Genomic DNA, 14,771 nt, shown 5'->3' with positions numbered 1-14,771 from the left:
AATATATCCGACTGACTACAATATATGTGAACATCACCTGTACCTAATTTTAAAGCCAAATAAATATCTGATATTTGATATTTTTTGTCCCGTAGCTTTTGACCGTGCCTAAGGTAGGGTACGTCAGGGGTTACTCACGGTCCCTCGTGGCGGGGCGGGACGGTGTACCCTTGTTTCGCCGACAAACTTTTCATCGAATATCATTTCATCGACAACAAATCATCGAAAGTTTAGTTCGAGTAAAATTGTTTCGAGTAATTTTGTTTCAACTACTATTTATTTGAAATTTTTTTAGTTATTATAAATACTATTAAACTAATATTTCTTCATCGCTGATTCGTTTCAAAGTACTTCAAATAGCAGAACTACAAAACATCGCAATTCATTTATTCGACGTATTATTACAAAACTTTCTCATTTGTCGTACTACACATTTATAGATGTTTCTATTCTAGGAAACTTCAAATTGTCTATTTTATCGTGGCAGATCACATACGTCCATAACTAAACTATGAAACTATAATACTTCAAAATGATGAACGGCTTTTAAAGTAGGTTTGGTTAGGTTAGAACTGTGACCACACACAAAAACGACCAGCTTACAGAGTAGGTTTAGGTTAGGTTAGTACTGCGACCTACACTACAACTAATGGCTTTTAAATTAGGTTTAGGTTAGGTTAGAACTGTGACCACACACAAAAACAAACAGTTTACAGAGTAGGTTTAGGTTAGGTTAGAACTGTAATCACACAGAAACAAACTGCTTACAGAATAGGTTTAGGTTAGGTTAGAACTGCGACCCTACACAACAACGAACCTTTTTTAAAGTAGGTTTAGGTTAGGTTATAACTGTGACCAAACAAACTGTTTACAAATTGTAAAATTTTAGAAAAAATCATAATTGAAATAATATTATGCGTAATGAATTGTATTTAATGTAAAACAAAATGAAATGAAAAAACACGAAACGAAATACCACGATACTCGGAATAACTTATCTACGAAATAAAAGTCTACGGTTTGATTTTACTTGTATCGATTATTCTACGATATGAACTGTCGATGAAATGAAATGAATTGTATTTAATGTAAAACAAAATGAAATGAAAAAACACGAAACGAAATACCACGATACTCGGAATAACTTATCTACGAAATAAAAGTCTACGGTTTGATTTTACTTGTATCGATTATTCTACGATATGAACTGTCGATGAAATGAAATTATTTGAAACGTTGTCTTTGAAATAATATTCGAACAAGTGTCTGTCGGCGATTCAAGGGTAAACCGGGCGGGACATCATGTCGCGCAGGCGGGCCGCGGTGGAGCAGCGCTGGAAGGACGCAACTAACACAAATGATCCTTGAGACCCAGCTACGACCGAGCTCCACATATAGCTGAAGTTCCGTAGCTTCTGAGACCAAGCTAAGGCCGAGCTCCACATATAGCCGAAGTTCCGTAGCTTCGGGCTGAGCTCCGAATAGCCTCTTGGCGCCCAATGTACCTTCTGAAGTACATTTGGTTTCTAAAATTTTTCGAACAAATGAAATTGAATTCAATCTCAAGTACATACAATCAAGATTCTCTAGCAAAAATGTCGTATGGTGGGCGCTACGAGGATAGAGCTAAAGATCATTATCTCCATGCAGACCTAATAGAATGTTATGTGTGTCAGGGGTTACTCACGGTCCCTCGTGGCGGGGCGGGACATCATGTCGCGCAGGCGGGCCGCGGTGGAGCAGCGCTGGAAGGGCGCGAGGTACCGCGCGAGGCGCGCGCGCCACATGCCCGCCCACGCACAGCTGGCCCCCGAGTCCGCTGGAGGGACTATGTCCACCTGCACAAATATATATGGTTTTAACACGTACCATAGAGGAATAAGTAAGGGAAGAGTTGTAACTCCATACATCAGTAAATGCGGGTTATTTGTATAGGCATAGTTAAGTGACATCTGGCGACAATCACGCGTCAACTAGCGTAAATTATCAGTACTGCTACTTGTCAATAGATGTCGCGACGAACGAACAGTCTAATGCTCACCAATTTTTAGCTAATATTACAATAGTATTAATCAGTATTCTGCTTTCAATTCCTTCTGCTTGTAATATAAGTTGTAAACTGCTCTAATATTAAATTTTAGCAGACGAGACAGTTGCCACCAAGTATCTACTGATAATTCACGCTATTTGACGCGTGATTGTCGCTAGATGTCACTTAACTATGCCTATACAAATAACCCACATTTACAACTCGTCCCTTATTCCTATATGCATGTACATACTACAACATACAATTCCAAATCTAAAATCTTGAATCATCGCCGAAGACGATCGATTTGGATTTTGCCTTTACTTATTTTTAACGACGGGGTGTTATAAGTTTGACGTGTCTGTCTGTCTGTCTGTGGCATCGTAGCTCCCGAACGAATGAACCGATTTAGATTTCGTTTTTTTTTGTTTGAAAGCTGAATTAGTCAGGAGTGTTCTGAGCCATGTTTCATGAAAATGATCCACTATGTAGGGGTTTTTTTTTTCAAAATTTTAATTTTGTGGTTAGGTTAGGTTATTACCTAAGGCCCACTTGCACCAATCACTTAACTCAGGGTTAGTGGGCTGTCATCTGTCAAATTCCATATAAAATAGTTGGTTAACCCTCCATTTTCGTTGGTGCAAGTGGCCCTAAGAGTTGCACATTTGTTTCTTCGACGATGGATTTCTCGGTATAAATCGGAACACCGGCAAGTCCGACAACTTTCAAGTAACACATAACTTTTAAATACGCAAGACTTAAGAGGCCGTCAATATCAAAAAGTAGAAAATCGTAAAATTGGTAGTTTTCTACGTCCGGTTTTAGTTTCAGTATATACTTATTGATAAGAAAAGCACTTGTTTTAAACAGCGCGTATTCTTATCTACAAAATCAGTAGTTAACATCAAGGAAAAGTTACTCCCTGAATTAATTATGATTTTTTTCCTGACGCTAGTTTAAGAAAACCCGCAAATAGTGCTCACGTCTGAGTGAGCTGAGCTCAATTTTGTATACTTTAGGCTGCTAAAATTGATGCTGTCGCATTACTTATATCCTAAACTAAAAATTCAGTAGTTTACATTGTGTTATCATGCTACTAAAATACAGTAAATGGAAGTTAAACGACATCAATATTTGTCTAAAAATACTTCGAATCAAATGGCAATTACTTCGAAAACCTTTTAGGCAAACAAAAGTCTTTCTTGATAATTATAAACTTTAAGTATGTGTATGTAAAATAGTGTGTAATACAAATCAGGAAACACTTCCAATTTTAGATACATACTTACTTAAAGTTGTAACTAAAATGCGGTCGGCCCCTGTCGGCATCTTCATAAATTTGAATATGTACGACCGTGTTTTAGTTTTAAAATAATGTTATTTTATAAGCTAGATAACTGTACTACAGAATTATTACCTTTTTATATTTTTCCTTACAAAGAGAACGAATAAAATCAATGTTGAATATAAACTTTCGTAAATTTTCCATACAAACGTCAAAACTGCGAACAGATTCTATCGAGTCAGACGCCCGATCGGGCTCGTTCGAAGCAGACGTGTCGCCAAATTTGCTCCAATGACATTTGTTTTTGACACTGGAAATCATATACGGATACAAAAAGATTGCCAGTGCTATGAATGTATTCAAAAGGGTTGTCTATTGTTTGCCCGACAGTCATTTAACATAATATTCATTTGCCCGAATCTAACTTGCCTGAATTTCATTTGCCCGAATGATTTGTTTACCATAAAAATCATATGACATACTCGTTGTTTATCCGAATATTACCTTCCATAATCATACAATGCCATACTATTTGTTAGCCATATTATTAAGTGCAATAATATGGTTTCATAGAATATTCAAACGCCATAAGCAATTATTGCCATATTAATTGTTGCCCATATTATTACCTAACCTAACCTACTTTCTGATAGCAGTTTCATTTTCCAGGGGTCACAGTTCTAACCTAACCTAACCTACTTTTCCAGCAGTTTCATTCTCCAGGGGTCACAGTTCTAACCTAACCTAACCTACTTTCTGATAGCAGTTTCATTTTCCAGGGGTCGCAGTTCTAACCTAACCTACTGTCTGATAGTATTTTCATTTTCCGGGGGGTCACAGTTCTAACCTAACCTAACCTACTTATCAAGCAGTTTCCTTTTCCAGAGGTTCACAGTTCTAACCTAACCTAACCTACTTTCTGATAGCAGTTTCATTTTCCAGGGGTCACAGTTCTAACCTAACCTAACCTACTTTCTGATAGCAGTTTCATTCTCTAGTCCTTCTAGTACCTATTATAGTAGTTTTCGATTCTGCCAAAGCACATTATGGAAATTGACTTTTCTGGACGCTAATTTGTATGACAAATGATGGTATGGAATGTGGTAATTACGGATTTCGATGATTCTGACAAATGACATTATGGAAACTGACTTTATGGGAAACAAAGTTTCTGGCACTAGATTAATATAGTAAACAATGATTATGGCATAAGATGTTATGAGAAACAATATTATGATTGTTGAATAGGATGGCAAATAAAATTATGGCAAATGAAATTCTGGCAAATGGGGGTATCCCATTCAAAAGTAATAAGGTAAATAAATATCGTCACGTCTAAAAGAGTCTCAGTTTAAAATCGTTTTTTTTGTGTTGTTTACTACTTATTATTGTTGAGAAATAAAAAAATATATGTAACTTTAATACAATGATAAGAAATATAGGTATTTTTTGTCTTCTAAACTTTATTAAAATGAAAGAGTTTTAAAATTAATTTTAACTCGTTGGACTTTATTTTCATTATACTGGTCACATTATTTAGTGTGTCGGTGTGTGTAACATTCTCTTTCGCGAAGAGACATTCAGTGTGGCTTATGAAAAAACTAACAGAACTAATCATTATAATTATATTCTATAAACGATTAATTACGTAAATGGCGAAATTATTAATTGTAATAATATATTATCTTATCACAAAATTGTTCTGTATGACTTACCTTCTTACGTTCAATATAATTTTTAAATGGTGTTTGCACACGGGGCACGTAACCTTAGATTCAGACAACTTTAACTAAATTTTGAAAATTATTATTTTAATGAAGAATTCTATATATGGCAACAATTTTACATGTTAACTGACTGTCAACCACTGTTCATACATAACCTCAACCTTTGTCTCAGTGCATTTATAACGGATGTTATAATGGCTAAGCCGATCAGGAACAGTGAATTATTTTAATTCATTCGGAAAAGGGTTTAACCATTTATAATTAGAATAAACGAAGCACTGTTTTTTACACCAGAGTTTTGATTTTATATGGTGTTTGCACAAATTTATTTTGAAAAATAATCGGAGTCAATTCGTGTGAGATGGTAACACTAAATTGACACTGTCCGCAATCTAAACACGCGGCAGCGTGTCAAGCCAAGTTCACGTAACCGAACTGGCAGACAACATCGTGTGTAATATTACACGAACTATTTGGAGCCTCTATGGGCGTCCTCACAACAAAAACTATTTCACATAAACGTCTTAAATTTGGCTCTTATATTGATATTTGTGACATACATATTATGTGCCTGTCGTGATTGTTTCACCGGATGGTCTGATCGGAAGATTAGACCATTTCGTTGGATCTCCTTCTTGTTTATGTCTTATTATTTGTAACGTTTATTTTGTGTGTGTGTTAACGAATAACTTAATTATATTCTATTCTATTCTATTATAAAAGTTATAAGAAATGATATTTTATGTCATCAATTGTCATAAAACATTTTGAGGACTGCCATTGAACTTGGCACCCGTTTAGATCTCACTGCTTTTGTCGTTGACGCCAACAACCAAGGCATATATAATATTGAACTTGGCTCATATTTCCCTTTTTTGGTTTTGATGGGATTTTAACGTTACAACTGATCTTCAGTGAAACTATAGACCTGTCTTAAGTTCCTCTCACTTAGGTCACTGACCTCTTCCAGTAAATTGCGGTAGTGTGCGAAAAGTATGTTGGTGAGTGTGACGTGCGTTAGTGTGTGTAAATGGGGTAATTTGACAGATACTGAATTTTTACCCATCGTGACGGGCTCTTAACCAGGTATACTAAGGGCCGGTTGCACCAAACCACCTGTAAATGTAGGCTCTGTTCGTAAAATTTTACCGATTACGTGGGGGACTTAACGATTTGTTAATGAATTGCGTTGCACCAACCCAAAAATTACTGAACGTAACCGCTAACTGTGATGCCAGGTCGTGAATGAAATCCTACCAACATTTTTATGGTAGAATTGATTTTTCATATAGCAACCCAATCATATAAATGTCAAAATCTTTATTTAAAAAAAAACTTAGGCGCAAACTAAACTTTCTTTGCAGCTCTTATCGAAATATTTAACAATTTACACCACTTATGTACACTTGTGTTCGTGGTTATCTTTAATGTATATTCATGACGCATGAAAAGGACGCATCTCTACGACTTTCAAGTGGCTATTTCCAACCTAAAAGCCTTTGTAACAAGGAATGAAGGAACCAATTACCAGGCAAGTTTTCTCATGAGTATTATAATCATTATAGGTAGCTTATTACAGACCTCTTACCCAAATGCATAGCCTTATTCCGTGAACTAGCTATGAAACAAATTAGCATACTTTTGGTGCAGTACTAGGTAAGTTCAATGTCATACACAGCACACAGCCTATGGCAAAATTTCCAATAAGATTAATGACAAAACTATTTGTAGTAGCAGACATTTAAGTTTATTTATGTACTTTTACTTAAATTTTGTTGTGTTTGATAAGGATTATTAAGTACTAAATATAATAATAAGTTACATGTTGCTTTCTTTTCAGAGTTGATTTACACCATTTGATGTGGACTACAAGATGACAGTTCTACAAGTGAATCTGTTCTAGAAATCAACAAATTATACTATGAAATTAACTGGAAGTCTGGAAGAAACTTGTAGAAAATAAAGTTTTACAAATTATTATCATCAGAATTTCAATTTTGTCAATAAAATATATTTTTGTTACTTTATGTGCCAAATGACTATACAGTCTCCACTAATAGACCCCAACCCATTAAAGATTGTGGTTATAAAATTGGAAATTGAATGCTTATTCTAAAGACCACATTTTCACTGCAATATGTTTGAGGCTGGCATCTATTGGGATCAATCCATTTATTCACATGTTAGAGAACAGCACCGATAGTTTAAATGTGGCCGGCAGACACATTTTTTCCAGAGTATGTAAGTTTTCTATGTAATCAAGTGTTTACATAATTATATTATTGTCTGAGTAACCCACAACACAAGCATTATTAAGCTATCATGGAACTCAGTCAATCTGTGTAAAAATAAAGTCCTACCTATAATATTTCTTTTTTTCTAACTTATATATCTAGTGTCGCAGTTTATGATAATTAGTACTTTATTCATGAACAATACAGGATTTTATCTACCTTCCTGTATAGTCATTGTTTCCCACTATACTCTTATTATAACTATCTGCTTATTCAAGTTATAATATCCTTTTTTTGAGGTGTAGATAAATTACCCATGGAATTATTTACTGTTGTTTTAATTTCACAGAGGTATATTTCTTCTTTCCAGAATAGTAAGTAAAGTTTCCAAATTAGCATGACACAACTAGAAATTATTTTGCCTATATAATTATACTGCTACTGAAAAGTCTGATAACGCTCTGACATGCCACAATATTCACAAGCCCACCCTCAACAGTATGCTGAAAAATAAGTACAGAACTATAAGTGCCTATGAAATCTTAGACTCTGATTTATTTTAGAAATGTTCAGCTGCATCATTTATATCAAAGCAACACAAATTATGAAATACAATTTGAGGACTTTTAGTAGTAGGTAATAATACTTTAATATGGTTAGAACATTTTGGTGTCAAGAATTTATCCCTGACCGACATGAAAAATTTAGGTATAAGTAAAGTGAATTTCAAGCAGATACTATGTTTGCATTACTATTTAGGATATAAAATCTGTATTGCTTTCATGTTGGTTAGCTTTATGTATTTAATTAGCTGAAACAGTAGCGGCTCGCCCTAAAGTGCGCTTGTGCGGTGCACTCCCAGAAATAATCACAAGTAAATTATAGTAATACATCAGTTATGATACCTCTAATTAATGTACTACTATTTTAAAAAAGTATCGCAAAAAAGTTAAGCCCAATTAAACAATTACTTATATTTCTTAAAAGTTCATTAAACTGACTATTACTCCGCCAACTCCCTTCCTACAATTTCATACGCACCGCGCTCAACGGAGCGCTTTCAATTGCGCTCCTATGGAAAAAGATTCAATGCATTCATCAATAGAAAATTCAGTAAGAGCGAAAGAGAAGCTTAGACACAGCTCCACGCGTGAGACAGACGATTATCTATGAAATATTAGGTAAATCGGGAGCGCCGCACCGACCACAGAACTATATCAAAATAGAAGGCAAAAGTATCATTCGCGTGGCAAAAAGAAGACTCAACGACCTCTTTCCTCGCCGCAAACGACAGTCTTTTGTTCATTGCGGCTTTAATTTGACAACCTCGACTTGGCGTGCGTTCAAAGCGAGCGATATGTATATAAAAAAGAAATAAGTGTCATAACAATGCGTGTAATGAAAATAATTTCATTTGTTCTTAGATTACGAGCGACGTAAAAATTAGCTATTCAAACTGTCGAGTCAACTCATATTCGTGACGTCAAGTGTTCATGCAAAATGTTACACGGTTGGTCTTGTCAACCGCCGAGCTTTTTCCTTCTATCTCGATATAGGTCTGTGCGTTTGTCCTTGATTGCCGCCACGTTGCACAGCGCAGGCGCGATGCGCGCCGCTGTCATCCTCGTACTTATTTCGCGCGCTATTTTGTTACTTAAGTAAACAAGTTTTAGGCACCCGCGGGAATACGATTTAGACTTAATTTGAAACCGCATAATTAAATTGTTTTAATTGCAAGTGTAAAATAATTTCAGTGTGTGAGTATGGATGGATGCAATGTGACATTTATAAAAGTGTGTGAAAAAACTTTAGCAACACGATTAGAATTAAAAGCCCAGTGGTTATTGTGAGTGTGACAAAAGTGACAAACTGTTTTTCCATTTCTTTTATTTGGAAGTGGCGCGGACGACGGAGGTGGTGAGTGTGCATGGACTGAAACCCGTTTGAATGATCGGTCGTAAGGAAATATGCAAGGCCTTAGATTCAGCATATCGAAAATCCACACAGGAGTACCGTCATACTAGGTATCTACATACATGTAAGATCTTGGTGCTCACAATGAGAGTTTGAGTGAACACCCACATATTACAGCCACAAGCCGCCTCTGGTTAAATGTAAATAATTTAAGTTGACTACTGCAAAGTTTTTGCATTATAGGTTTATGAAAAAGTTATAAAAGGAGAAATAAAACACAGATAAGTAGGTATGAACAGAAGTATTATAATAACATTTTCTTTACATTTTTTCACTGATATCTTGCCTATGCTGTTGCCTAAAAGTTGTGTAGATTGTCCCAACACATTTGCTTCACACTAAAATACTTCATATCGTATGTCTCATAGACGTGTATAGTTTAAAACGAAAGTTGATTCCTGTCGCGAGATACGATTTTGAAGGTCGGATTTTATACAATGTTTGTCGTTATTCTCGCCCTGATTCCGGATGTCATAATGGATCCACAACTTTTTCCAGGATATTTATTATTTTATTCGTGATTCCAAATATACCAAGACCCTTTAATACACTGGTCAAAAAGAGAAATAAAAAATTATATATTCAACAAAGTGTGATGTAAAGCTGCATTTTTGGTATGTTATTTGGGGTCCTTGGAGGAATGTAGGACTATATTTTGCAAGCAAAAAAATGGTGTGCTAACTTCGTAATTTAAAAAAAAAAGTAAAAAAATCAGACTTTTTTTGGTATTTGCCGTTCTATTAAAAAACTATGCATTTTTGGTCAAAAGTTGCTTTGTAATGTTGAAAGCGCATTAAATTCCAAACAGATTGACATCTTTTTTATCACTGTCCGTCAAATATTTTTTGAGATATGAAGCGTCAAAAAAGAGCATTTTCCCCTTTCTATGAAAATATTCGTTTTGCTAATATTTTGAGACAGATATCAGCAAAACAACTCAGGCTATTACATAAATTGTAAAATAAAAATGTAGAAAATTTCACTAGCTTTCATTTAAGACCAAAAGTGTGCCAGTTATTTAAAAAAATAGGATTATATCGTAAGTCTAGTATAACTGGATCAGAAATAATCGGTGGATGGTAATGGCCAAATGGGATAGTTTACATATATTTACAGGAGGTGTAGCGGAGAATGAATTATTATTATTTGGGGGCTGTTCAAGTATTACTCAGACACATATTTGCGTATATCAAATCAACATTTATTTAGTAAGTTTACGGTCAAAAAGACCTCCTTGGCGGAAAAAAATATTTACGAGTAGAAAACCCTCATTAATTGAATCAGATTGTTCTGAAATTGTTCTTGTACGGACTGGTTTTTAAAGCATATCACTGAGGGTCAATAACATCGATGCAATCTCACGAGCGTTGTCGTGGACGTGCCCGAATCATAGTATTCTCCATTTCACGAAATATCAGTACGTAGTATGTGTTGTATTGCACGCGCAGGTCTCTCACCGCCGCGCAGGTGTAGTCGGACCATAACTCGACAGTATACACGCTTGTACAAAAACTGAGGAACAGCTGTCTTTTTACGCTGTCACTAGTTCACTACATTTGGCGAATCTTGTAGCCAACATGTTTGCCCTTACTGCGGTGGCTCGCCTCTGCCTTTCTATGTCCTCCTGGTCTTTTAAACTGGACAAGATGTGACCAAGATATTTGACTTCGTGTACTCTCCGCAATTGAACTCCATCAAGCAAAAGAGGTGGTACATATGTGTGGGCATATGTGCTGCCTCCATGAGCATAAATTCAGACTTGTCCGGATTGTATCTCATGTTATGCTGGCTGGCGTATCTCTCGCATTCTGCAAGTATCTTATTACGCATAGCTCCCACAGATGGTGCTAGTAGGACCATATCGTCTGCATATGCGATGTGACTTATCATTTGCCCATTTATGGAGCAGCCAACCTCGGTACTGATCAAAGCCTGCGAAAGCCCATCCATGTACACGCTGAAGAGAGCCGGAGACATACTGCCTCCTTGTCTCACGCCACAGTTTAGCCCGCTGGCTGTGGACAGAGTTGACTTCCCTCTTACTACGTTCTTCTGCTGGGAATACCACTTCTCCAGTATCTTAATAATTGGCGTGGGCGCTTTCCGTTCCCGTAGTTTATTCCACAGCAATTGGTGGTCAAATGCAACTCAAGTGGACTTTCTATCACTACAGGAGTTGTGCCATCAAGATGCAGAACCACGACCCTCAAAAAGGAAAAAGTAAAATGTAACTAATTCTGTTTTATTTTTCTAATTTCCTAAACTTCAAAATTTTACTGTATTTTATTTCTTCATTAGTAATAGTCAAATCGATGCAAAGTTAGCTTAGACAATTTTTTCAGATAAACGGATATCAAAGAAAGTAAGATCGAATAGATAGCACTTTCATTACTTTCAACCTAAAACTTTTAGCGTAAACTATTTTACCTTAACCAATCTACCAGGCTTCTCTATTTATAATTTTTTTTTGTTTACCAAAGTAACCATTCGTCTTACTGACCTTTATTTGCACTAAAACTAAAGCAAAATAAATTTTATACAATATTATATTGCAATGTTATAACATATCATGAAGTATTTTGCAGATATTTGTCCAAAAATATTGGCAAAACGCTACATTTTATAAATGCGTCAAAAATTAACCTTTTTTGACGCTTCATATCTCGAAAACTATTTGACGGACATTGATAAAAAAGATGTCGAACTGTTTAAAATTTAAGGCGCTTTCAACATTACAAAACAACTTTTGACCAAAAACGCATAGTTTTTTTAATAAAAAAATAAAAACCAAAAAAAGTCCGATTTTTTTACTTTTTTTTTTTAATTACGAAGTTAGCACACTTTTTTTTTGCTTGCAAAATATAGTCTTACATTCCCCCAAGGACTTCAAATAACGTACCAAAAATCCAGCTTTACATCACACTTTGTTTTTTTTAGCCGATTTTCATGTAAGATTTGACCGGTGTAAAATATAATTTTTACTGTTTTAAACGTTTTGTAAGTATTTTACATTGCTAATAGCTCAAATTATTTTAAAATAAGCATAAACTCGTGAAATACGGGACAAATTCAAAACATTGGCCGCCATTTTGGTTCCTAGATTTACCTAATACGAGCCGTTAACCGGTGCTCTGGCACCGGTTAAATGAATCGTAACCCTTTTACTGACGGATGGCGTGGTGCAACGCAAATATGGACTTAACGGTCGTCGGAGCCATCTTTAACGATGAAGGGGGCGTCAAAGTGTGCTGGTGCAACCGGCCCTTAGTCTAAATTTATTTCAATCATTTCTCACCTTAAATGTGATTGTAGAAGCAGCCTTAAAGTTCTCCAAGATCTTGAACAACCTCTCCATGGCGTTTCTGCAACAGAGTAAATTTATTATTAGCATCAATTTACATCTCAAGTATTTTTAACCAACGACGCACTAACTTAGTATTGTACTTGGCTCTTATTTTTATTTATGTTCTTGAGGATCATAAGAGCTTGTTCTCACTATGTCGGATGTAGAATCCTGTTTTTAATCGGGTGTCGGCGCCTCTATTCCCGCATGTGGGGTGTCTGGTCCATATTTCACACGGTTCGGTCGGCGTTAAAACATCAGGCCGTCCCTATCGCACTATTAGTAAGTGCGATAGGGGCCAGATGTTTTATCGTTTATCGCGCGACCATACTTGCCTGCCAGGAGAGCGGAGGGCACGGGGTCGAAACCGACACCCGACTAGTGTGAATAGCGCCATATACTCCTAGGCGAGTAAGATTAAGATACGACACGATTTTTATCCGGACATGTCAGCTAAATAAATAAATATTATAGGACATTCTTACACAGATTGACTGAGTCCCACGGTAAGCTCAAGAAGGCTGGTGTTGTGGGTACTCAGACAACGATATATATAATATACAAATAATTATATACAAAGAAAACATCCATGACTCAGGAACAAATATCTGTGCTCATTCTTTCTTCGCTCATTCTTGCTTCTTGTCGGCTCCGACACAAAATCGGCGTCGGGCAAGTGTGAATAGCTTCATATAAAATGTTCTGCCGCCTGAACGTCCGATTAAAATCCGGAACCGACACCCGACATGCGTGAACAGGCTCTAAGTGAAACTCACTCTTTCTACATCTGTTCCTCGACACAGGCACACTTTGTGGACGATGTCGTTAGCTCTGCCTGCAGTCGTGCTATACGTGGATAGAGACAGATATAGTAGACTCACTCTTTCTGCAGCGGCTCGTCGACGGGTCGACACAGGCACACTTTGTGGACGATGTCGTTAGCTCTGCCTGCAGTCGTGCTATACGTGGATAGAGACAGATATAGTAGACTCACTCTTTCTGCAGCGGCTCGTCGACGGGTCGACACAGGCACACTTTGTGGACGATGTCGTTAGCTCTGCCGGCAGTCGTGCTATACGTGGACAGAGACAGATATAGTAGACTCACTCTTTCTGCAGCGGCTCGTCGACGGGTCGACACAGGCACACTTTGTGGACGATGTCGCGCGTCAGCTCGCTCTCTGCCTCCAATCGCAGCAGGTGCTCGTGTATTATGGCAAGACCTGACAACAATAACCATATTGATATAGCTTGACGGCGTCTAGGCACCGACTGGCAGGGTCGCCATGAAATGTAAGGTCGAAAATAACCTAAATCTCTGACCATTCCTCTGAACATTACTGACCATTTATTGATCAAAACGTATGGCTCATAATATACTAAACTTTTACATCATCGAAGAATTATCTTTATCTCGTGAAAGTTATGGTAATAGGTTATTATCAGAGATCGGACAGTTGGGCGTCATTTGTATGTTTATTTTTCGGAATAAGGAACCTTATGTTGTTCAAATGAAGCCCAGTTATCCGATCTCTGGTTAATCACATGTCAAGGCTTAAGATTGTAATTAATAACATCGTTAAATTAATGATCTGCAAACAGAAAAAGAGAGCGCATGAGCGCCACCGCCGTTGTCTCGCTCCCTGTTAGACAGAGACAGCGTGTATACCTGTCTCGTGCACCGCGTGCCGCTTGAGCCGCGAGAGCTGCCACGCGGCGTAGCGACACGGCTCCGCGGCCGACGTGAGCGACAGAGCGCGCATGAGCGCCACCGCCGTTGTCTCGCTCCCTGTTAGACAGAGACAGCGTGTATACCTGTCTCGTGCACCGCGTGCCGCTTGAGCCGCGAGAGCTGCCACGCGGCGTAGCGACACGGCTCCGCGGCCGACGTGAGCGACAGAGCGCGCATGAGCGCCACCGCCGTTGTCTCGCTCCCTGTTAGACAGAGACAGCGTGTATACCTGTCTCGTGCACCGCGTGCCGCTTGAGCCGCGAGAGCTGCCACGCGGCGTAGCGACACGGCTCCGCGGCCGACGTGAGCGACAGAGCGCGCATGAGCGCCACCGCCGTTGTCTCGCTCCCTGTTAGACAGAGACAGCGTGTATACCTGTCTCGTGCACCGCGTGCCGCTTGAGCCGCGAGAGCTGCCACGCGGCGTAGCGACACGGCTCCGCGGCCGA

General features: G+C 37.8%; 1 protein-coding gene across 1 annotated transcript in view; it reads right to left on the bottom strand.

The window, feature by feature from the left end:
• LOC125239050 overlaps positions 1-14,411 on the bottom strand; it is an 87,775-nt gene extending 73,364 nt beyond the window's left edge. The window contains exons 1-4 of the mRNA XM_048146504.1: positions 14,261-14,411; positions 13,700-13,814; positions 12,545-12,611; positions 1,688-1,838 (exon numbers count right to left, since the gene is read on the bottom strand). Of these exons, the coding sequence (XP_048002461.1) occupies positions 1,688-1,838; positions 12,545-12,611; positions 13,700-13,814; positions 14,261-14,354 (427 nt within the window). The 5' untranslated portion in view covers positions 14,355-14,411. The remainder of the gene's footprint in view (positions 1-1,687; positions 1,839-12,544; positions 12,612-13,699; positions 13,815-14,260) is intronic.
• Between the last annotated feature and the right edge of the window lie 360 nt (positions 14,412-14,771).

The sequence above is a fragment of the Leguminivora glycinivorella genome, chromosome 25, assembly GCF_023078275.1.
Source record: "Leguminivora glycinivorella isolate SPB_JAAS2020 chromosome 25, LegGlyc_1.1, whole genome shotgun sequence".
Classification (NCBI taxonomy): Eukaryota; Metazoa; Arthropoda; class Insecta; order Lepidoptera; family Tortricidae; genus Leguminivora; species Leguminivora glycinivorella.
Note: the sequence above shows the minus strand (reverse complement) of the source record. Positions and strands in the feature narration are given on the sequence as shown.